Source organism: Gopherus flavomarginatus, chromosome 2 (genome assembly GCF_025201925.1).
Source record: "Gopherus flavomarginatus isolate rGopFla2 chromosome 2, rGopFla2.mat.asm, whole genome shotgun sequence".
Taxonomy (NCBI): domain Eukaryota; kingdom Metazoa; phylum Chordata; order Testudines; family Testudinidae; genus Gopherus; species Gopherus flavomarginatus.
In genome coordinates, this window is record NC_066618.1 from 122,489,901 (window position 1) to 122,515,975 (window position 26,075).

General features: G+C 43.7%; 1 protein-coding gene across 1 annotated transcript in view; it reads right to left on the reverse strand.

Moving 5' to 3' along the window:
• GABBR2 (gamma-aminobutyric acid type B receptor subunit 2) overlaps positions 1–26,075 on the reverse strand; it is an 895,125-nt gene that overhangs the window by 689,399 nt on the left and 179,651 nt on the right. The window contains exon 2 of the mRNA XM_050938162.1: positions 9,767–9,904. Within this exon, the coding sequence (XP_050794119.1) occupies positions 9,767–9,904 (138 nt within the window). The remainder of the gene's footprint in view (positions 1–9,766; positions 9,905–26,075) is intronic.

Here is a 26,075-nt window from a genome sequence, read left to right on the forward strand (position 1 = left end):
CAGGCAGGGTTAGCTGCCATGGCTGGGGGGGGAGAGGGGGAAAGTCTCCCCAGGTAGGGTTAGCTGCCATGGGGGGGACAGGGGAGTCTCCCTGGGTGGGGTTAGTTGCCATGAGGGGACAGGGGGGAGAGGGGTTAGCTGTTGCGGTGGGGGGGTAGCTGCTGCGGGGGGGCTCCCTGGGTGGGGGGCTGAGTTAGCTGCCATGGGGGGGCGGGGTTAGCTGGGTAGGGGGTGGAAGTTTCACCTAGGGCGCGAAACTTCCTTGCACCGGCCCTGTATCTAGACCATCCCTGACAGGTATTTGTCTCACTTGCTTTTAAAAATCTTCAGTGACAGAGATTTCACAACCTCTCTAGGCAATTTATTCCAGTGCTTAAACACTGTGGCGATTAGGAATTTTTTCCTAATGTCCAACCTAAACCATCCTTGCTGCAATTGAAGCCCATTACTTTTGGTCCTATCCTCAGGGGTTAAAGAGAGCAATTTGACCTAGTTTCCACTTTTTGTAGGACTCTTTTTTGAGTTTCAGATCATTGAAGATCTTCCGGCTAAGCCAGAGTGGTCTCTTGCCATACTTCCTATCTTTCCTAGGCAGTGGGAAATTGTTTGTTCTTGTGCCCTTAATGTTTCTTTGAAAAACTGCCAACTCTCTGGAACTGTTTTTCCCCATAGAATTGCTTCCCAAAGGATCTTATGTACCAACTCCCTGACTTTGCTAAAGTCTGCCCTCTTGAGAATTAAAAACACAGCAACAATTTCAAAATGGTGTGGAAAATGTGACCTAAAATAAGAAAGAAAGAGTGGAGTGAAAAGGTCAGGATATGGAAAGAATGAATAATAAATTAATGGAAGGCAGGGTACAATTCATTTTGTTAAAGTTCATTATTAAGAAAGTTCTTTAATAATGCTGCAACTCAATAAATAATAAACATCATGTGACTATATTATTCTCTTATATTGCATGGGTGTGGTTGATTTGGGGGATGTTTTGGGGGAGGGGAAGAGAGGGACAGCTTTGGAAGCATGGTGGCACAAGTATTTTTCACTTGGTCTAGAAAGCTTTGCGGAAAATATCAAGCTATGAGCAGGAAAGCTATCCCTATCTTTGATAACAAATGGAAGGATGTTTAAGCAACTACTCTGCTCCTCTGCTCTCTATTTTCTTCTTCTCTACTCTACTCACTCCTTCAGGAGTGCCCTGCACTGAAGCATCTCTTTTATGGAGACAAGCCATCACTTCAGCCAGCCAGAGGGAGTCAGTGCAAATCAAATCAGTATATACTGTGGGCTAAATATGCTGCCTCTGTGGCTTTCACAGGAAAAGAGTGATGGAGATTAGGAAGCCAAATTCAGATTCTTTTCCTTGCAGCGTAATGCCAGGTCTGTCTACTGCCAATAGTTATATCTATAGAAATTGTTTTCCCTCCTATTCCTCTTCTTGGCTTCATCTAAATTACTACTATTACATTATCTACATTACTTTCTATGATTCTGTATAAGTGTCCATTGTCACACCTTTAGGTGGAACCTCTGAAGTTTTTGGTGGACAGTAGTTTTGAGTCTTCAGGGATGCTGTATACTATTTATTGGTTCATCTGCCAAGTTCTGCATAATTGTTGCTACTGAAGTTAAGTTTTAAATCAAGGATACTAGTTAAATAAATTGCAACCTTGTGAACAGAAGGATTTGTGCTTATCCACCCATCAAACTTATTCACAAATAATACGGACTGTATGGCAGTACAGTCTAGCAAACATTATTAATTTTTTGCAAGCCATATCTAAAGTTGTATTCATTACTGCTGCACCACTCATTACACTTCATGAAATCCCCAACGCTGCTCTCATTTATGTTCTTTCATCATTTAGTCAATGAAAATATCACATTTTCCACTGCTGCGCCCTCTTCCCCCCAGGATACCCTGCTATTTTCATGGTGGAAGAGACCTTTTCCACATCATAAAAGCTATCTAAGCTGAGACTAACAAAACTTCAGCCAAGGTATAGTGCAGGAATAAAAATAAAATCTTCTCTTGACAACAAAAGTTTTTTGGGGTTTCTATGAAAGATCCTTCATAAAAAAAAATCAGAAAATTCTTTGCAAAGAGTCACTCTTAAAATACAGAGAAAATGAAAATGTTTAGGGGACATTTAAAGAAAAACTGAATATCTGGAATTTTATCCCTCCCCACAAGTCAAATACTGGTAGGATAACTCAAGTGAAATAACAACTTTCAACTCTGAAGAGTTACAGGGAAGGAACAGAGAGGATACCAGAGGCCCCCAGTTGAGTGCATTTAGTTGGTGTAAAGTTTTCCCTTGAAGCTTCATAGTGCTGCCTCAAGCTGATTAATATGAGACAAGTGTTATCCCTTCACTAGTGAACTACCTTAGCTATCCAGCTAAGTCTCCCTTTTCTTCACCTTCACCCCCACTACTCCAACATGTCCCCTTCACAACCTTAATTCTGCCCCTTTGTGTCTCCATCCTGTGCACTGAATTAGGTAAGGGTCCTATGTAAAAAAATTACTTACAGAACTTAAGTAATTGTTATACACTTATAACATGTAATTTTTGTACACTTCCCCTGGGACAGTATTTTATCGATTGAATAAACCTATCCATCTATTCAGGCATTTATCCACTTCCAAAACTAACTTAAAAATGACCTCTTTGAACTTTTCCTATCACTGCTAGCTTATTGGTTATACACTGGTCATATATGCAGTATGTAGAACTTAGAAGCCTTCCCACAGCCAGTTCCAAATCATTCACATTTGAGGGATAGGCCAGGGAGGATCCCAAATGACATCCTCAGGTTAGCTGGCTAGTTTGTATGGTCCACTATAAATCTGGAGATTCTGAGCCATAAGACAAGGATTTCCTCGTTAGGCCTTGGGGCATCTCATGCTTGAGGCATCTCATGATGCTCTTTATTGGTCCTAACTGGATGACTGTTTTAAAGATCAGTATTAATAAATTCTATGATTCCTCAGGGTGAGGTAAATTCCCACAAAGTGAGACCTTTAAGAATGACAGAGAAGGGAACAGCTGGGAATAGATGTGATGTAGGGCCAAATACTGAGGTCTTTATTTAGTTTTTACTAAAAAATTATTCATTTCAATTTCTTTTGAAGTCAGTGTGAGTTTGCTTGAATAATGATTAAGAAAAAAACTGAGTGAAGACCTCAGGATGTGTTGATTCAAAGACTACTGAAGTCAAAGCCTACTGAAGCAATTAATGATCTGGAGGATGGCATGGACTGCACCCTCAGCAAGTTTGCAGATGACACTAAAATGGGCAGAGTGGTAGATACACTGGAGAGTAGGGATAGGATACAGAGGGACCTAGACAAATTAGAGGATTGGGCCAAAAGAAATCTGATGAGGTTCAACAAGGACAAGTGCAGAGTCCTGCACTTAGGACGGAAGAATCCCATGCACTGCTACAGACTAGGGACCGAGTGGCTAGGCAGCAGTTCTGCAGAAAAGGACCTAGGGGTTATAGTGGATGAGAAGCTGGATATGAGTCAACAGTGTGCCCTTGTTGCCAAAAAGGCTAATGGCATTTGGGGCTGTATAAGTAGGGACATTGCCAGTGATTTCCCTACATCCCCCTGAATTTCCCCAACTCCCCCATTTTGTGAACTAGTTACATGTCAAACCTGGTGGCTGAACTTTGCGACTTTGTCCTCACCCACAACTATTTCGCATTTGGGGACAATATATACCTTCAAGTCAGCAGCACTGATATGGGTACCCGCATGGCCCCACAGTATGTCAACATTATTATGGCTGACTTTAGAACAATGCTTCCTTAGCTCTCGTCCCCTAATGCCCCTACTCTACTTGCACAACATGGATGACACCTTCATCATCTGGACCCATGGAAAAGAAGCCCTTGAGGAATTCCACCATGATTTCAACAATTTCCATCCCACCATCAACCTCAGCCTAGACCAATCCGGACAAGTGGCCTACTTCCTTGACACTACTGTGCTAATAAGCGATGGTCACATAAACACCACCCTATACCGGAAACCTTCTGACTGCAATACTTACCTTCATGCCTCCAGCTTCCATCCAGGACACACCATACGACACACCATTGTTTACAGCCACTTCCATCCAGGACACACCATTGTTTACAGCCAAGCTCTAAGACACAACCGCATTTGCTCCAATCCCTCAGACAGAGACAAACACCTACAAGACCTCTATCAACCAATACCCACCTGCTGAAGTGAAAAAACAGATTGAAAGAGCCAGAAGAGTACCCAGAAGTCATCTACTACAAGACAGGCCCAACATAGAAAATAACAGAATGCCACCAGCCATTACCTTCAGCCCCCAACTAAAACCTCTCCAGTGCATCATCAAAGATCTACAGCCTATCCTGAAAGATGATCCCTCACTCTCACAGATCTTGGGAGACAGACCGGTCCTCACTTATGGACAGCCCCCCAACCTGAAGCAAATACTCACCAGCAACCACACACCACAGAACAAAAACACTAACCCAGGAATCTATCCTTGCAACAAAGCCCGATGCCAACTCTGTCCACATATCTATTCAAGTGACACCATCATAGGACCTAATCACATCAGCCACACCATCAAGGACTTGTTCACCTGCACATCATGCCATCATGTGCCAGCAATGCCCTTCTGCCATGTACATTGGCCAAACCGGACAGTCTCTACGCGAAAGAATAAATGGACACAAATCTGACATCAGGAAATATAATATTCAAAAACCAGTAGGAAAACACTTCAACCTCTCTGGCCATTCAGTAACAAATTTAAAGGTTGCAATTTTGCAACAGAAAAACTTCATAAACAAACTCCAATGAGAAACTGCTGAACTTGAATTAATATGCCAACTAGATACAATCAATTTAGGCTTAAATAGAGACTAGGAATGGCTGAGCCATTACACACATTGAATCTATTTCCCCATTTAAGTATCCTCACACCTTCTTGTCAAACTGTCTTATGGGCTATCTTGATTATCACTACAATTTTTTTCTCCTGCTGACAATAGCTCATCTTAATTAATTAGCTTCTTAGAGTTGGTTGGTCTACGCATCCAATGAAGTGGGCTGTAGCCCATGAAAGCTTATGCTCAAATAAATTTGTTAGTCTCTAAGGTGCCACAAGTACTCCTGTTCTTTTTGCAGATACAGACTAACACGGCTGCTACTCTGAAACATGCCAATTTAGTGACTGTTTGGAAATTTGAATTGAAATTGAAACATTAATACACACTTTAAAAGCATATACAGTGTATGATAAAATACGTGTATCTGAAAAAGTATAACAGATTTGAAAAGTAGGGATATAGACTAGCTTCCTTATACAGCTGTTGTTTTTTATGACTGTCATAAACAGATAGCTAAGGGTTAATGTCTCTTTCACCTGAAGCACCTGACCAGAGGACCAATCAGGAAACCGGATTTTTTCAACTTTGGGTGGAGGGAATTGAGTGTCTTTGTCTTTGTCTTTGTTTTCTGCCTGCCTGCTTTCTCTGAGCTTTGGAGAAGTAGTTCTACTTTCTAGTCTTCTGTTTCTAAGTGTAAGGACAAAGAGATCAGATAGTAAGTTATATGGTTTCTTTTCTTTGGTATTTGCATGAATATAAGTGCTGGAGTGCTTTGATTTGTATTCTTTTGGAATAAGGCTGTTTATTCAATATTCTTTTAAGCAATTGACCCTGTGTTGTATTATCTCAATACAGAGAGAACATTTGTACTTATTTTTCTTTCTTTTTATATAAAGCTTTCTTTTAAGACCTGTTGGAGTTTTCCTTTACTTCAGGGAAATTGAGTCTGTACTCACCAGGGAATTGGTGGGAGGAAGAAATCAAGGGGAGATTTGTGTGTTGGATTGCTAGCCTGAACTTGCATTCCCTCTGGGGGAATAGGAAAGTACTTTTTGTTTCCAGGATTGGGAACAGAGAGGGAGATTCACTCTGTTTGGGTTCACAGAGCTTGTGTCTGTGTATCTCTCCAGGAGCACCTGGAGGGGGGAAGGGAAAAAGGATTATTTCCCTTTGTTGTGAGACTCAAGGGATTTGGGTCTTTGGGTCCCCAGGGAAGGTTTTCCAGGGGGACCAGAGTGCCCCAAAACACTCTAATTTTTTGGGTGGTGGCAGCAGGTACCAGGTCCAAGCTGGTAACTAAGCTTGGAGGTTTTCATGCTAACCCCCATATTTTGGACGCTAAGGTCCAAATCTGGGACTAAGGTTATTACAATGACAGTGTCAGTGCATTCATTTTGGTGACGTTGGCCAACTTAATCATTTCAAATGATGATTTGTAAGAAAAGTCTAAATGAGCTCTCCCTGACAGCTAGTGATGACCTGGGGGCTGGTTGTATTTTTATTCATACCTAATCTACCTAAGTATCCAGCAAACAGAGCTGTGTTGCCCAAGTGATAGATTTTGGCTGGGGTTGGGTTACAAATCACTTCAATGCAGTGGAGGTGGGGGAATAAAATGTTGTTCTTATTGTATGAGTAAAGGGCAGTAGAACTTTACTTAGCCTGTGCTGATTGAGGGCATCGAGAGAGAGTGGGGACCTGTCCCTCTCCACTGTTTAAAGACAGAGCTGATTAGTATTTTGTTCTGTTAAGTGACTACTGCAGCTGAAATCACCAATAATCAGGTCTAAGTGCTTAGTCCTGCTGTGGGGACAGTGTTCCTGTGAGTACACTATTTTTGTTGTAAGAGACAGCCCAGACTGCACTAGCAGTGAAGTTCCTCCACTGAGAGCTCAGCTGAAATCACTGAGAGCTGGGTGGAAACTCAAGAGACCAACGTGCAGAGGTCACAGTGGCAGGTGGCAGCAGAAGATGACAGCGCAGGGCCATTGGCAGCAGAAGGGTGGAGTCAACAGTGGCACAACAAAAAGCAGTGGCATGAGCGAACAGTGAGCAGCTCGAGGAAGTAGCAAGGTTCCCTCTTTTCCCCTACCTGGGAGGTATACTCACATGAAAGCACCTCTGAACTCTGAGTCTCCACTGACCAAGGACAACAGTGGTGAGTGGGGTGTGGTTGCGGGAAAAGTGAGGGGCATGTTAAATAAACATTTGTTTGTTGGACTATATTTTAGTGTATTTGCTCTAGAATGCTAGATTTGTGACTGGGAATGGAAACTTATATAAATATGATTCCGAGTAGGGCAAGATTTTTAAAATGCATTATTTGCCAAGGTTGTTATCTCACATCATTGCTATCTTGAGAGGTCATTATGTTGGGGAGTTTCTGTACTGAACATTTTTATTATAATTAATTTTTACATAAGAATGGTCATACTGGGTCAGACCAATGGTCCATATAGCCCAGTATCCTGTCTTCCAACATTGGTCAAGGCCAGGTGCTTCAGAGCGAATGAACAGAACAGGTAATCATCAAGTGATCCATCCTCTCTTGCCCATTCCCAGCTTCTGGCAAACAGGCTAGGGACACTCAGAGCATGGTGTTGCATCCCTCCCCATCCTGGCTAATAGCCACTGATGGACCTATTCTCCACAAATTTATCTAGTTCTTTTTTTAATCCTGTTATAGTTTTGGTCTTCACAGCATCCCCTGGCAGAGTTCCACGGGTTGACTTTATGTCGTGTGAACAAGTACTTCCTTTTGTTTTTTTTAAACCTGCTGCCTATTAATTTCATTGGGTGACTGCTAGTTCTTGTGTTATGTGAAGGATTAAATAACATATCCTTATTCACTTTCTTCACATCAGTCAAGATTTTATAGACCTCTATCATATCCCCCCTCAGTCGTCTCTTTTCTAAGCTGACAATTCCCAGTCATTTTAATTTCTCCTCCTGTTTCATACCCCTAATCATTTTAGCTGCCCATCTCTGTACCTTTTCCATTTGCAATATATCTTTTTGAGATGGGGTGACCAGATCTGCACACAGTATTCAAAGTGTACACAAACCATGGATTTATATAGAGGCAATATGATGTTTTCTGTCTTATTATCTATCCCTTTCTTAATGATTCCAAACATTCTGTTTGCTATTTGGACTGCCGCTGCACATTGAGTGGATGTTTTCAGAGAACTATCCACAATGACTCCAAGATCTCTTTCTTGAGTGTTAACAGCTAATTCAGACTCCTTCATTTTGTATGTATAGTTGAGATTGTTTTCCAATGTGCATTACTTTGCATTTATCAACATTGAATTTCATCTGTCATTTTGTTGCCCAGTCACCCAGTTTTGTGAGATCCCTTTGTAACTCTTCACAGTCTGCCTGGGACTTAACTATCTTGAATAGTTTTGTATCATCTGTAAATTTTGCCACCTCACTGTTTACCCATTTTTCCAGATCATTTATGAGTATGTTGAACAGTAATGGTTCCAGTACCAACCCCTCAGGGATACCACTATTTATCTCTCTCCATTCTGAAAACTGATCATTTATTCCACCCTTTGTTTCCCATCTTTTAACCAGTTACTGATCCATGAGAGGACTTCCTTCTTATCCTATGATGGCTTACTTTTCAAAAGTCAATTTAAATTAAATACATTTTTTAAACTATATATTTTTTAGAAATCTAGATCTGTTATGTGTTTTGGTGTAACCTGCATTATCCTTATGTTAAATTTGCATTATCCTAACAAAACATTTACTTTATTCATATCTCTTTTATATATCTCATCGGCCCTGACACCCCCCCCATAACTTCAAAAACCCCCCCAATTTCAATTCCTGGGGAAACCACTGTTGCCAGCAGATCAAGGGACATGATCATTCCCCTCTATTCGGCATTGGTAAGGCCTCATCTGGAGTACTATGTCCAGTTTTGGGCCCCACACTACAAGAAGGATGTGGAAAAATTAGAAAGAGTCCGGTGGAGGGCAACAAAAATGATTAGGGGGCTGGAGCACATGACTTATGAGGAGAGGCTGAGGGAACTGGGGTTGTTTAGTCTGCAGAAGAGAAGAATGAGGGGGGTTTAATAGCTGCTTTCAATTACCTGAAAGGGGGTTCCAAAGAGGATGGATCTAGACTATTCTCAATGGTACCAGATGACAGAAGAACGACTAATGGTCTCAAGTTGCAGTGGGGGAGGTTTAGGTTGGATATTAGGAAAATCTATTTCACTAGGAGGGTGGTGAAGCACTGGAATGGGTTACTTAGGGAGGTGGCGGAATCTCCTTCCTTAGAGGTTTTTAAGATCAGACTTGACAAAGCCCTGGCTGGGGTGATTTAGTTGGGGATTTGGTCCTGCTTTGAGCAGGGGGTTGGACTAGATGACCTCCTGAGGTCTCTTCCAACCCTGATATTGTACGATTCTATGAAAGGGAGTCTTTCTATTTACTTTATTGGGCTTTAGATCAGGCACTGGATTAGTACACTAAGTTGCTTGAATGATCTCTCTATACTGTATTTCATTAATCTTACAAATTCAGGTATATATCACATAAAATGTAAATAAATATCTGCCAAGACAAACCAGGTAAACCAAATACTTTTAATTTCTAATCACAAATATTTTGAACAGCTTTATAATATTTTTGAAGCCTCAACATGCCAATCCTTGAAAGTGTTAAGTTAAAGTTTCAAATTAGTATTTGAAATGATTGTCCCTTTTATATATAACCTCATTGACCTTCAAAGTTATTGTATATTTATTCACATTTAACATTTTGCAAAGCATTAATCAAAACTTTTGACAGTTATTAATTTTCCAATAATTTCTTTAAAGAATTTAAACAGTCACTAGTCAAATATATTATATGTCATGACTTACCTGAACCAAATTCCATCCTTTTAGGGATTCAGCAATGATAGAAGTGACTGTTGCACATACTCCACCAAAAACCATCAGATGATTAGGTCCATATTTTATTGCATCATAGAAGGCTTTAAGTCCTTTTGCATTGTCACACTGGAAAAAAAAAAGAATTTTTTCTTAACTAGAAATTGCTGACAATATGGACCATTACAGATAAGAATGACTCAGCAACAAACTACTGAACAGACAAAACATTCAGACATTGAATTGACTGGGTTTGATTTCTTAGTGCCCAAACTCGCAAAGTGCTGTGCACCCGAGCTTTGGATTTCCTGAACACAAGGACTCTCAATGTGCCCAGCCTCTGTACTGGAGGCAAAAGCTTATAGAAAAGGTTTCTTGCATCATTTAATTCCTTTGTGCCCACTCTGCCAGAATTTTGATAGCTAAAATGTTAGCCATTAATGTCTGTGATGGAGAACGAAGCAGCAGTGACAAAGAACAAGTACTGATGATTCAAAATTTTAATAGAATCATTTTGCTACTCAGCTAGATTTTCTCTGGTAGAGTATGTTAATTCTTGACATGACAGATTTGTCAAAGAATATATTTTATGCACTGGCATCTGTTGTGAAAGTTAAATCCATGTCAAAGCATGCAAATAACATTATTTTGTATTAAAAAAATGTAAAACCTCTATATTTTATGTGTATACATATATACAATATAATAAAACAATACTTTTAAGTAACAGGGACACAAATTGGTCAAAACATCAAGAAAGTGTCATTTTAAAATCCTATGACTATAAACAATTGGATTACTTCCTTGTTTTAAATTATAAAGAGCTCTACTGTAGTTTGCGAGTAAGCTGAAAAAATGAAGCCTGAAGAACAATTCCAGTCAAAGTTGCAAGGGATGTAACTCTCAGGCTTATGCTGGAACAGCCTCAACTTCTTTATAATATCTCATATAGTAGCAGTTTGATACTTCATGTTGTATAAGAATGTTAGTAGAACATATGCCTGAAATCAATAATTCTGACTTCCAGATGTTAATAAGAGCAGATACAGATCAGATATCTGTCAGGCTATATGGTGGCTAATGGGACCAGCAGATTCTTTTTTCTAGTTCTCCCCTTTTTATCCTAGGAAGTCCTCTTTAAATATAATCCTTATAAAACCATGGTACAACAGCCTCCAATATTTAATTATAACTATTCATTTGTTCACATGTATTCATAAATTGTTTATTATAACATTTACTATCATCCTATTTTAAATAGAGTATTAATTGTGTTGCACTTTTTAAAAGAACACAGATTTCTACTAAGACATTTGCAAGCATATATTAATCTTTTTACAGATTTCATACTTTAAAAGAAAAATATTGTTCTATTTCCATTTGGGACAGAATTATTCTTCTTACTCTTATCAAAGGATACAATTTTGCACTTAATGCATTTTTATTGCATGATACAGTACAAATGGATTCTTCTTTCTCCCCATTATGTCAGATGTTTTCCATAAAACTCGTTCAGCTTGGCAAAGACCTATCAATTTGATGGACTGCTGATAAACTCAAACAATATAGGAATTAACGATGTGATTACTGGATTGAGGAATGTCCCCAAATTGAAGTAGCAGTTTATCTTGAGCAGAACTTCAATGACACTCTACAACTAGGTCAAGTTCTAAAACATTTCAACATACTGTACTCTTGGCTTGAAAGATTTATACCTCACCAGTCCAGGTTGTAGGTCCAGTTATCTATTTCCCATTACACCAACTTCAGGTTATTTGATGCAACTGCTGATGTGTGTGTGGATATTTAGTGGTATTTGTATTTCACAGAATAATGGTATTTATGGAAAGTGCAAACCAAAATGTGGAAGAAGGAGAACGTCAATATTAAAGAAATAGTTGGGACGTGTGGCCAATAAAATATAGTACATATAAAAGGAACAGAGGAACAAAAAACCCTTACTCCACAAATTTAAGATCTACAAGCATGTTTAAAAATGAAATCTTTAAAGTAACATGACTCATGCTGAAGTTCACCACTCAGGCCTGGTCTACACTACGCGTTTAAGCCGATTTTAGCAGCGTTAAACCGATTTAACGCTGCACTCGTCCACACAACGAGGCCCTTTATATTGATATAAAAGGCTCTTTAAACTGGTTTCTGTACTCCTCCCTGATGAGAGGAGTAGTGCTGAAATCGGTATTACCATATCGGATTAGGGTTAGTGTGGCAGCAAATCGACGGTATTGGCCTCCGGGCGGTATCCCACAGTGCACCATTGTGACCGCTCTGGACAGCAATCTGAACTAGTATGCACTGGCCAGGTAGACAGGAAAAGCCTCGCGAACTTTTGAATTTCATTTCCTGTTTGCCCAGCGTGGATCGCTGATCAGCACGGGTGATGATGCAGTCCCAAATCCAAAAAGAGCTCCAGCATGGACCGTACGGGAGATACTGGATCTGATACTGGACAGAAATCTGTTCTATCACAGCTCTGTTACAGAAGATGAAATGAGAAAAAATTTTTAAAAATCTCCAGGCTATGATACAGAGTCCACAACACAGTGCTGTGTGACAAGCGTAACAGAAAGCCAAAGAATCAAATGGACGCTCATGGAGGGAGGGAGGGGGTACTGAGGACTCCAGCTATCCCATAGTCCCCGCAGTCTCCGAAAAGCATTTGCATTCTTGGCTGAGCTCCCAATGCCTGTAGGGTCAAACACATTGTCCAGAGTGTTTCAGGGTATATGTCGTCAATTTACCACCCCTCCCCCCCCATGAAAGAAAAGGGAAAAAATCGTTTCTTGAATTTTTTATATGTCACCCTATGTCTACTGCATGCTGCTGGTAGATGCGGTGCTGCGGCACTGAATAACAGCATCCTCTCCCTCCCCTCCCCAGTGGCAGACGATACCATACAAAAGGACTGACAGCTGTCCTCATCATCCTGTGAGTGCTCCTGGCTGGCCTCAGATGAGGTCGGCTGGGGGCGCCTGGGTAAAAATAGGAATGACTCCCGGTCATTCCCGGTAGATGGTACAGAACGGCTGGTAACCGTCCTCATCATAGCAACCGGGGGCTGAGTTCCATCAGCCCCGCCCCTTTCATGTCTAAAGAAAAGATTCTGTACTGCCTGGACTATCATAGCAGCAGGATGCTGGGCTTCTCTCCCACCCCACCGTTTAATGTCCTGCCTGGACTATCATAGCAGCTGGAGACTGCCTCCCCCTCATTTTATCTCACTAAAAACTCAGTGTTTCTTCTTCCTGCACTCTTTATTACTTCATCACACAAATGGGGGGACACTGCAACAGTAGCCCAGGAAGGTTGGGGGAGGAGGGAAGCAACGGGTGGGGTTGTTGCAGGGGCACTCCCTAGAATGGCAAGCAGCTAATAATTTCTGCGGGATCTGACACGGAGTGGCTGTGCTTTCTGGTTCTCTGATACACTGGTTCTCTAGTACACTTGCTCCATATTCTAGGCAGGACTGACTCTATTTTTAGATAAACCATAAAGGAGGGATTGACTCGGGGAGTCATTCCCATTTTTGTCTTTGCGCCCCCGGCCGACCTCAGCAAAGGCCAGCCAGGAGCACCCATGACAGCAGCAGATGGTACAGAATGACTGATAACAGTCATCTCATCGCCAATTTAAAATGGCACAGCAGACGGTACAGAACGACTGGTAACCGTCTCTGCTACCTTGCAATGGCAAATGAATGCTGCTGTGTAGCACTGCAGTACCGCCTCTGTCAGTGGCATCCAGTACACATACGGTGACAGTGACAAAAGGCAAAACAGGCTCCATGGTTGCCATGCTATGGCGTCTGCCAGGGCAATCCAGGGGAAAAGGGCGTGAAATGATTGTCTGCCGTTGCTTTCACGGAGGAAGGAATGAGTGACGACATTTACCCAGAATCACCCGTGACACTGTTTTTGCACCATCATGCATTGGGATCTCAACCCAGAATTCCAATGGGTGGGGGAGACTGCGGGAACTATGGGATAGCTACGGGATAGCTACCTAGAGTGCAACGCTCCAGAAATCGACGCTAGCCTCGGTACATGGACGCACACCGCCGAATTATTGTGCTTTGTGTGGCCACGTACACTCGACTTTATACAATCTGTTTTACAAAACCGCTTACATCTTATTTCTCATCCTTTTCCTAAATATTGACTATCTGAGCCTGATCCTGCTAATGAATCTGCCTGCATGGAGCCTCAGTAAAATGGATGGGACTCCACTCGGACTTGATGGTCCAAGTGGGGAGATCCTTTAGAAGGTTTGGGAGTTTAAATTGTAAGTTGTCTTATTTATTTTATGCTTTTATATTTAAAAATAAAAATAAACCTACCCAAAAGATCTAGGCACCCTGACAATTCAATTATCAATACAATATTTCCAGCAGCATTAAAAAACAAACATTAACAGAGGATTAACTTTACTTGGGCAGTTAGCCAACAAACAACAAAAGGCTCCATCTCATCCAAGCCTCTACCAGAACCCTGTCAAATGGATGGCTCTTTCAGAATTTCTAGAGGTTCCCAAATATGGGCTATTTTGGATCAAGACGGTGGTGGCAGTGGTTAGTCCTGGAACGCCCATGTGGACTCCCAGCAGCTCCATATCTGAAAGGGGATTTAGTTTGAGCATTTCCAGTGTCCATAGCTGAGACAATATGTCACAGGAAGAGAAGTGTACTCTCCCAGTAGGCACTTCCCAGATTATTTAATGCTTTCCAGGTCATAACCAGTTACTTAAACTCCATTTGGAGACCGATATGCACCCAGTGCAGATCCCAGAGTACTAATGGTACATACACCCAGTGAGATGCCCCACTCAATAAGTGAATTGCTGCTTCCTGCACCATTTCAGTTGCCCTGATTATTATAAGTGGTCCAATGTAGAGCACATTCCAATAATCTAATCATGAGCTGACAAGAGTTTGGATACTAGTAGCAAGACCCACATATAGCATAGGAGGCTGCAAACTCCTGGCTAGATACAGACAGCAGAAAACTGACTAGTTTACTTCTGTATTATGATCATCCAGCAACAGCTGGAGGGACAGAATAACATCTAAATTACAAATCCCAATGACAGAAGCACTTACTCAATTAAAGGAACTGATGTTATTTCTTCTATCATCTCCTCTAGTTACCTCACCCAGCTACTCATCACCATCTCAGTATTGCTGGTTTGAGCTTGAGCTAGCTCCACACCACAACTAGATGCTGACTGAGGCATTGAATGAGACTATGCCTCGGTCTACACTAAGAGGTTAGGTCGAATTTAGCAGCATTAGATTGATTTAACCCTGCACCCATGCACATAACAAAGCCATTTTTGTTGACTTAAAGGGCTCTTAAAATTGATTTCTGTACTCCTCCCCGATAAGAGGATTAGCACTGAAATTGACCCTGCTGGGTCAAATTTGGGGTAGCGTGGAGGCAATTTGATGGTATTGGCCTTCGGGAGCTTTCCAGAGTGCTCCGTTGTGACCGCTCTGGACAGCAGTCTCAACTCAGATGCACTGGCCAGGTAGACAAGAAAAGCCCTGTGAACTTTTAATTTCATTTCCTGTTTGGCCACCATGGCAAGCTAATTAGCACAGGTGACCATGCAGAGCTCATCAGCAGAGGTAACCATGGAGTCCCAGAATCATAAAAGAGCTCCAGCATGGACCAAATGGGAGGTACTAGATCTGACTGCTGTATGGGGAGATGAATCTGTGCTATCAGAACTCTGTTCTAAAAGATGAAATGCCAAAACATTTGAAAAAATCTCCAAGGGCATCAAGAACAGAGGCTATAACAAGGACCCGCAGCAGTGTCACATGAAACTTAAGGAGCTGAGGCAAGCCTACCAAAAAAACAGAGAGGCAAATGGCCGCTTCAGGTCAGAGCCCCAGACATGCCACTTCTATGATGAGCTGCATGCCATTCTAGGGGATTCCTCTACAACTACCTCAGCCCTGTCCATGGACTCCATCAATGGATTTTCACGCAACAGGGATGATGAGGAGGAGGTTGAAGATAGCGCACAGCAAGCAAGCAGAGAAACCATTTTCCCCGACAGCCAGGAACTGTTTATCACCCAAGAGCCAGTACCCTCCCAGTCCATGGAAGGCGGGCTCCCGGTGGGCACCTAGAAGGTGAGTGTACCTTTGTAAATATTGCAAAGAGTCCTATGGCACCTTATCGACTAATAGACATATTGGAGCATAAGCTTTCGTGGGTGAATACCCACTTTGTCGGCTGCATTCCCTTGCTCATGCTCCAATACGTCTGTTAGTCTATAAGCTGCCACAGGACTCTCTTCTGCTTTTACAGATCCAGACTAACATGGCTACCCCTCTGATACTTTGTAAATATTGTACATGGTTTAAAAGCAAGCGTGTTTAATTATTAATTTGCCCTGAAGACTTAGGATGCATTCACGGCCAGTACAGCTACTGGAAAAGTCTGTTAACATATATGGGGATGGAGCGTAAGTCCTCTAGGGACATCTCAATGAAGCTCTCCTGGATGTACTCCCAAAGCCTTTGCAAAAGGTTTCTGGGGAGGGCAGCCTTATTCCATCCTCCATTACCACGCCAAGCCAGTAGCACATAGTCTGGAATCATTGCACAACAAAGCATGGCAGCGTATGGTCCCGGTGTTTGCTGGCATTTAAGCAACATCCATTCTTTATCTCTCTGTGTTATCCTCAGGAGAGTGATATCATTCATGGTCATCTAGTTGAAATAGGGGAATTTTATTAAGGGGACATTCAGAGGTGGCTGTTTCTGCTGGGCTGTTTGCCTGTGGCTGAACAGAAATCATCCCCGCTGTGCGCCACGCAGTGGTGAGAGGGGTGAAGAAATCATCCCAGAGAATAGGGTGTGTGTGTGGCGAGGGTTAGCTGGGTTTGTGCTGCATGTTAACCCAAAAACCGCAGCCCCTCCTTTTAAATGGCCAACCCAACGGCTGCTTGGTATGGGACATTAGGGTGCTGCTGTTTGAAACCATTCCCACATGTTATGAAGGTTAAAGAAGCCAAAAGACTGTGGCTTACCATGTCTGCCTGCAAGCTGAATTCTACTGCTCACCGACCCTCTGTGTGTGATCTCTCACACCAAATCGGCAGGCCCTCAATATAAGAGGCAAAATGTGATCTTGAAAAGAACGCACATGTGCTATGTAATGTTAACAGCTTGGTTCACCATGAAAGTGTCTAACCATTGTTCTCTAAAATGTGTCTTTTTAAATACTACTCTCCCTTTTTTTCATCCCGCAGTTGCAAATGTTTCAATGCTCCCTGTATCATCTCCATCCCAGAGGCTAGCAAAGATTAGAAAGCAAAAAAACCACACTTGCAATGAAATGTTCTCTGAGCTCATGCAGTCCTCCCACACTGAAAGAGCCCAGCAGAATGCGTGGAGGCAGACACTGTCAAAATGCAGGAAAGCACAAAATGAATGTGAGGATAGGTGGCGAGAGCAAGAAGAAAGGTGGCAGGATCAAGATGATAGGTGGTGTCAGCGTGATGAAAGGAACCAGGAAGCAATGCTCAGGCTACTGGAGGATCAAACTGATATTCTCCGGCATATTGCTGAGGTGCAGGACAGGCAGCAGGAGCACAGACCACCGCTGCAGCCCCTGTGTAAACAACCGCCCTCCTCCTCAAGTTCCATATCCTCCTCACCCAAACGCACAAGCACACAGTGGAGGGCCTCTGGGCACCCAACCACTCCACCCCCAAGGACTGCCCAAGCAACAGAAAGCTGGCATTCACTAAGTAAGTTTTGAACTGCAGCATGGCCTTGTCTTTCCCTCTTCCCCTCCTCCATCACTCCACCCAGTGCTTCCCTCCTCCCCCAACCCGCCCAGGCTACTTTGGCAGTTATCCCCCCATTTGTGTGACGAATTAATAAAGAATGCATGTATTTGAAACAGCAATGACTTTACTGCCTCTGCAAGCACTGATCAAAATGGGGAGGGGAGGGCATTTGGCTTACAGGGAAGTAGAGTGAACCAAGGGGGCGGGTTTTCATCAAGGAGAAACAAACAGAACTTTCACACCATAGCCTAGCCAGTCATGGTTTTCAAAGCTTCTCTGATGCCCTGCTGCACTCTTCTAACTGCCCTGGTGTCTGGCTGCGCATAATCAGTGGCCAGGTGATTTGCCTCAACCTCCCACCCCACCATAAATGTCTCCTCCTTACACTCACACAGCACACAGCATGTAGTAATAACGATGGGAATATTGGTTTCGCTGAGGTCTAACCGAGTCAGTAAACTGCACCAGTGCACTTTTAAATGTCCAAAGGCACATTCTATCACCATTCTGCACTTGCTCAGCCCATAGTTGAACAGCTCCTGACTACTGTCCAGGGTGCCTGTGTATGGCTTCATGAACCATGGCATTAAGGGGCAGGCTGGGTCCCCAAGGATAACTATAGGGATTTCAGCATCCCCAATGGTTACTTTCCAAACCAGAAAATAAGTCCCTTTCTCCAGCTGTTGAAACAAAATAGAGTTCCTGAAGATGCAAGCATCATGTACCTTTCCTGGCCATCCCACGTTGATGTTGGTAAAATGTCCCTTGTGATCCACCAGTGCTTGCAGCACTATTGAAAAGTACCCCTTTCAGTTTATGTACTAATGGCCTTGGTGGCCCGGTGCCAAGATAGGGATATGCATTCCGTCTATCGCCTCACCACAGTTAGGGAATCCCATTGCAGCAAAGCCATCCATTATGACCTGCACATTTCCCAGAGTTACTACCCTTGATAGCAGCAGTTCAGTGATCGCATTTGCTACTTGGATCACAACAGCCCCCACAGTAGATTTGCCCACTCCAAATTGATTCCTGACTGACCGGTAGCTGTCTGGCATTGCAAGCTTCCAGAGGGCTATCGCCACTTGCTTGTGAACTGTGAGGGCTGCTCTCATCCTAGTATTCTTATGCTTCAGGGCAGGGGAAAACAAGTCACAAAGTTCCATGCAAGTGCCCTTATGCATGCAAAAGTTTCCCAGCCACTGGGAATCATCCCTGATCTGCAACACTATGCAGTCCTACCAGTCTGTGCTTGTTTCCCAGGCCCAGAATCGGTGTTCCATGGCATGAGCCTGCCTCATTGTCACCAGGATGGCCATATTGCCAGGGCCCGTGCTTTGAGAGAAGTCTGTGTCCATGTTCGACAGGAAGTACGCTAAGTGCTGCATTAGGGAGGCTGTGTTGGTGAGTATCTTAGTGTTTGTTGTGGGGACAGTTTGTCAGTTTGATTGTGTGCTTGATTGTTTGTTTGAAAGTGTGAATTGGGAGTGCTTTGTTCCAGGTGGGCCTTGAGCAGGCCTGACTGTTATAAAAAGGCAGTCAACAGCGAACCAGCTGAGCAGCGAACAGCAGAGGCTAACAGAGGGAGTTTGCCTGGGGAGAGCCCACTGAGGCTTTCATCTTGCGGGCTTCTGTGAGTTGCTGCAACAGCTGAGGAAGCTCTTAGAAGGAAGAAATTATGGAAGGTGAGCATTCAGCTGTTGTAACGTGCATATTTGTCTTTCTTCCACAGGACAGAAGCAACTTTGTCTATACAAAGTCAAACTGATCTCCATATTGGAAGAGAAGGTTCGAGGTCTGGAGCAACAAGTATCGACCCTGCGTTGCATAAGAGAAAATGAAGATTTCCTGGACAGATATCAGGATATGCTTCTACAGGCACAACAATCTGAAGAATTGGAGCAGGCTGCACAGAGGCAACAGATGGATGGTGAAGAAATTTGGCAGCATGTGACCTCCACAAGAAGAAAGAGGAGCGTCCATGTACCAGCAATGGAGATACAGGTGAGCAACCATTTTCATGTTCTCTCCACAGGTACTAATGCGGAGAGTGATGTAGATAATACATCTGAGGGAAGGGAGCAGAAGAAGACTCCACCGATTGGAAGGCATGTGATGCACTGTCCTAGGGATGGGGGTTCCACGACCACTGCTCCCAAGAGAAGGAGGTGGGTGGTGGTGGTTGGGGACTCCCTCCTCAGGGGGACTGAGTCATCTATCTGCCACCCTGACCGAGAAAACCGAGAGGTCTGCTGCTTGCCAGGAGGTAGGATTCATGATGTGATGGAGAGACTGCCAAGACTCATCAAGCCCTCGTATCGCTACCCCTTCCTGCTTCTCCACGTGGGCACCAATGATACTGCCAAGAATGACCTTGAGCGGATCACTGCAGACTACGTGGCTCTGGGAAGAAAGATAAAGGAGTTTGAGGTGCAAGTGGTGTTCTTGTCCATCCTCCCTGTGCAGGGAAAAGGCCTGGGTAGAGATCATCGAATCGTGGAAGTCAGCGAATAGCTACTCAGGTGGTGTCGGAGAGAAGGCTTTGGATTCTTCAACCATAGGATGGTGTTCCAAAAAGGAGGAGTGCTAGGCAGAGACGGGCTCCACCTAACGAAGAGAGGGAAGAGCATCTTCACAAGCTGGCTGGCTACCTAGTGAGGAGGGCTTTAAACTAGGTTCACTGGGAGAAGGAGACCCAAAGCCCTGAGGTAAGTGGGGAAATGGGATACCAGGAGGAAGCACGAGCAGGAGTGTGCAAGAGGGGAGGACTCCTGTTTCATACTGAGAAATCAGGACAATCAGCAAGTTATCTTAAGTGCCAATACACAAATGCAAGAAGCCTGGGAAACAAGCAGGGAGAACTGGAAGTCCTGGCACAGTCAAGGAACTATGATGTGATTGGAATAACAGAGACTTGGTGGGGTAACTCACATGACTGGAGTACTGTCATGGATGGATATAAACTGTTCAGGAAGAACAGGCTGGGCAGAAAAGGTGGGGGAGTTGCACTGTATGTAAGAGAGCAGTATGACTGCTCAGAGCTCCGGTATGAAACTGCAGAAAAACCCCAGAGTCTCTGGATTAAGTTTAGAAGTGTGAGCAACAAGGGTGATGCCGTGGTGGGAGTCTTCTATAGACCACCAGAGCAGGGGGATGAGGTGGCCGAGGCTTTCTTCCGGCAACTAGCAGAAGTTACTAGATTGCAGGCCCTGGTTCTCACGGGAGACTTTAATCACCCTGATATCTGCTGGGAGAGCAATACAGTGGTGCACAGACAATCCAGGAAGCTTTTGGAAAGTGTAGGGGACAATTTCCTGGTGCAAGTGCTGGAGGAACTAACTAGGGGCAGAGCTGTTGTAGACCTGCTGCTCACAAACAGGGAAGAATTAGTAGGGGAAGCAAAAGTGGATGGGAACCTGGGAGGCAGTGACCATGAGATGGTCGAGTTCAGAATCCTGACACAAGGAAGAAAGGAGAGCAGCAGAATGCAGACTCTGGACTTCAGAAAAGCAGACTTTGACCCCCTTAGGGAACTGATGGGCACGATCCCCAGGGAGAATAACATGAGGAGGAAAGGAGTCCAGGAGAGCTGGCTGTACTTTAAAGAATTCTTATTGAGGTTGCAGGAAAAAAAAAACATCCCAATGTGTAGAAAGAATAGTAAATACAGCAGGCGACCAGCTTGGCTTAATAGTGAAAACCTTGCTGATCTTAAATGCAAAAAAGAAGCTTACAAGAAGTGGAAGATTGGACAAATGACCAGGGAGGAGTATAAAAATATTGCTCAGGCATGCAGGAGTGAAATCAGAAAGGCCAAATCACACTTGGAGTTGCAGCTAGCAAGAGATGTTAAGAGTAACAAGAAGGGTTTCTTCAGGTATGTTAGCAACAAGAAGAAAGTCAAGGAAAGTGTGGGCCCCTTATTGAATGAGGGAGGCAACCTAGTGACAGAGGATATGGATAAAGCTAATGTACTCAATGCTTTTTTTGCCCCTGTCTTCATAAACAAGGTCAGCTCTCAGACTGCTGCACTGGGCAGCACAATATTGGGAGGAGTTGATCAGCCTTCTGTGGAGAAAGAAATGGTTTGGGACTCTTTAGAAAAACTGGACGAGCACAAGTCCATGGGGCCGGATGCACTGCATCTGAGAGTGCTAAAGGAGTTGGCGGCTGTCATTGCAGAGCCATTGGCCATTATCTTTGAAAACTCATGGTGATCAGGGGAGGTCCCGGATGACTGGAAAAAGGCTAATGTAGTGCCCATCTTTAAAAAAGGGAAGAAAGAAGATTCGGGAAATTACAGGCCAGTCAGCCTCACCTCAGTCTCTGGAAAAATCATGGAGCAGGTCCTCAAGGAAGCAATTCTGAAGCACTTAGAGGAAAGGAAAGTGATCAGGAACAGTCAGCATGGATTCACCAAGGGCAAGTCATGCCTCACTAACCTAATTGCCTTCTATGACAAGATAGCTGTCTCTGTGGATGAGGGGAAAGCAGTGGATGTGTTATTCCTTCACTTTAGCAAAGCTTTTGATACGGTCTCCCACAGTATTCTTGCCGGCAAGTTAAAGAAGTATGGGCTGGATGACTGGACTATAAGGTGGATAGAAAGCTGGCTAGATCATCGGGCTCAACAGGTAGTGATCAATGGCTCCATGTCTAGTTGGCAGACAGTTTCAGGCAGAGTGTCCCAAGAGTCAGCTCTGGGACCGGTTTTGTTCATTAATGATCTGAAAGATGGCGTGGACGGCACTCTCAGTAAGTTTGCAGATGACACTATACTGGGAGGAGTGGTAGATACGCTGGAGGGTAGGGATAGGATACAGAGGGACCTAGACAAATTAAAGGATTGGGCCAAAAGAAATGAGGTCATAGTCCTGCATTTAGGACATAATAATCCCATTCACTGTTACAGACTAGGGACTGAATGGCTAGGAAGCCGTTCTGCAGAAAAGGACCTAGGGGTTACAGTGGACGAAAAGCTGGATATGAGTCAACAGTGTGCCCTTGTTGCCAAGAAGGCTAACGGCATTTTCAGCTGTATAAGTAGGGGTATTGCCAGCAAACCGAGGGACGTGATCATTCCCTCTATTCAACATTAGTGAGGTCTCATCTGGAGTACTGTGTCCAGTTTTGGGCCCCACACTACAAGAAAGATGTGGGAAAATTGGAAACAGTCCAGCAGAGGGAAACAAAAATGATTAGGGGGCTGGAGCACATGACTTATGAGGAGAGGCTGCGGGAACTGGGATTGTTTAGTCTGCAGAAGAGAAGAATGAAGGGGGATTTGATAGCTGCTTTCAAGTATCTGAAAGTGGGTTCCAAAGAGGATGGATCTAGACTGTTCTCAGTGGTAGCAGATGACAGAACAAGGAGCAATGATCTCAAGTTACAGTGGGGGAGGTTTAGGTTGGATATTAGGAAAAACTTTTTCACCAGGAGAGTGGTGAAGCACTGGAATGGGTTACCTAAGGAAGTGGTGGAATCTCCTTCCTTAGAGGTTTTTAAGGTCAGGCTTGACAAGGCCCTGGCTGGGATGATTTAGTTGGGAATTGGTCCTGCTTTGAGCAGGGAGTTGGACTAGATGACCTCCTGAGGTCCCTTCCAACCCTGATATTCTATGATTCTATGATTCCTCATCACTCTCATCACCACGCTGCCGTCGCCTCCTTGCCTGCTTTTGCAGGTTCTGGTGCTGCATACACTGCAGGATAATGCGCGTGTTTACAGTGCTCATAAGTGCCACAGCGATCTGAGCAGGCTTCGTGCTTGTCATGGTATGGCACCTGCATGGAAAAAAGGCACAAAACGATTCTCAGCCGTTGCTCTCACTGAGGGAGAGACAACTGACAACATGGCTTACAGGTTTGGCTTACTGTACTGTTCCCACAGTCTCCACCGCCCATTGGAATTCTGGGTTGCGATTCCAATGCCTGATGGGGCAAAAACATCATTGCGGGTGGTTCTGGGTACATGTCATCAGCCCTCTCCGCCCCCGTCCCCCCGTGAAAGCAATGGCAAAAAATCATTTCTCATCTTTTTTCCTGGGTTACCCATGCAGACAACATACCACGGCAAGCATGGAGCCAGCTCAGCTCACTGTCACCATACGTCTCCTGGATGCTGCTGGCAGACATGGTACTGCAGTGCTATACAGCAGCATTCCCTTGCCTTGCCCTGCGGACGGCAGACAGTACAATACGACTGCTAGCCATCGTCGTCGTCCTGTTGGTGCTCCTGGCCGACCTCGGTTGGTTTTGTCAGGGGCTCCTGGGCAGACATGGGTGCTCCTGACCAGCCTTTCCATTAGACGAAACTTAAGGGAATGACCTGGAGTCATTCCCATCTATGTCCAGGCACCCCGACCAACTTCGCCGAGGCCAGCCAGTAGCACCCATGTCTGTTCAGGAGCCCCCAACCGACCTCACCGAGGCTGGCCAGGAGGAAACAAGAGATAGCAGCAGGCTGTACAATACGACTGCTAACCGTCTTCACTAACTTGCAAAGGCAAGGAGCTGCTGCTGTGTAGCATTGCAGTACCGCTTCTGCCAGCGGCACCCAGATGTACGGTGACAGTGAGCTGAGCAGGCTCCATGCTTGCCGTGGTATGTTGTCTGCACAGGTAATCCAGGAAAAAAGGCGAGAAATGATTTTTTGCCATTGCTTTCGTGGGGGGGATGGGGGCTGACGACATGTACCTAGAATCACCTGCGACAATGTTTTTGCCCCATCAGGCACTAGGAGCTGAACCCAGAATTCCAATGGGTGGCAGAGACTCCAGGAACTGTGGGATAGCTACCACGGTGCAACGCTCCGAAAGTCAATGCTAGCCTCGGTACTGTGGACGCACTCCGCAGACTTAATGGTCTTAAGTGGGGACACACACAATCGACTATATCAAATCGATTCCTAAAAAATCGACATATTAAATTTACCTAATTTCATAGTGTAGACATACCCTATGTGAGTTATATGAGAGACACAAAGCTTGGTGTCATCAGCATACTAAAAACACTAGACTTCATGTCCCCTTATTAATCCTTGTAACAGCCCTATATACACATCACACAGGAGAAGTGACAGAATGATGCCTCTGACATGTGAGAGCTCTATTGCAAGAGGAACAGCTACCAGTGAGATCTCTTCAAGAGAAAAGAACAAAGCCAACAAAAAGCACTTCTGTTCCCTCCTGCCAGGGCCTGCAGACAAGTCAAAGTCACTTTGTGATCAAAAGCAGGGGACAGAACTAATAATACCAGCAAGAACACATAATTCTCATCCATTGCCTGATCATCAACCAGCACAACCAATGTAGTTTCAATGCCAAAGCCAGGTATACATCCAGTAAGACAAGAGTTAAGGAAATCAGAAATATTGTGACAGTAGTCTCACCATAGTCTTACTCCAGAAGGGAAGATGTGATCCCAAGCAACAACAGGCCCAATTTTTACTGCTTATAAAGTATCTAAAATAAACTTATTAATAATAAATTATTGAACGTTATCAGTTTAAAATTCACAGTTATGAATTTCAGAGGTACTGATCATCTAAAGCTCCCTTTCTAATCAGTCTTAAATGACTGTGCTTGGCACCTCTGAAATAAGCCCCATATATTTTACTAAATAAATAAATAAATAGAATAAAATAATCTTGTCTTGTTAATAGCACTGTGGATGATACAAATGGAAAAAAGTTTTAGAACTTAAATGCTTTTCCACCATTTTTGCTTTTTGTTAGCTTCTTTTCCCTCTCACTCTGTGCAGATGATGAAAATAGAAGTCACTATCACATTTGTTTACAGTTTGTTACTAATCAGTTTCACTTTCTGGTTATCACACATTAGCATCCAAACTTGAGTCCACTCACCATGTTAGATAAAGCTTCCACTTTCTTCTCAACGAAGGACAGAATAGCTTATGTCCTGGAAACTTTTTCATTTAACATTTCTTATTTCAGTTTCCCTAACAGGGGTGCTCAGCCATACCAAACCTCAGTCTGATTAATTTCCCATTGCTACTAGATAAAACAAAAAGTAAATGTGATCAGAACTGCTTTCCTCCACCCCCATCTGCCTCTGACTAGGATCCTTCCTCCTAGATGTGAAGCATGCTATCATGATTCATGACTTCTGTCACTTCTTGTCTGAAGTCCAGATTTTTAGAGGTATTTAGAGTTACTTGCCTTAGCATTGCTAAGCCCATTGACTCTCAGTGATATTTAAGATCCTAAGCACTGAAGTCACTTTTGAAAATGGGACCTAGACATCTCAGTCTCTTAGAGGCAGGTATGTACAGGTGTTTAGGCACCTAAAGATGCAGCTAGCTAGTGGGGTGCCTAGCTCCCACAGAAATCAAATAACGATGAAGAGCCTCCTGCCTCGCCCCCTAATAAAACAAAATAATTAAAAAAAAATTGTTTCAGGTTGAACCAAAAACCATTTTCTGGATTTTTTGGCAAATCAAAGAAATTTGAACAATGT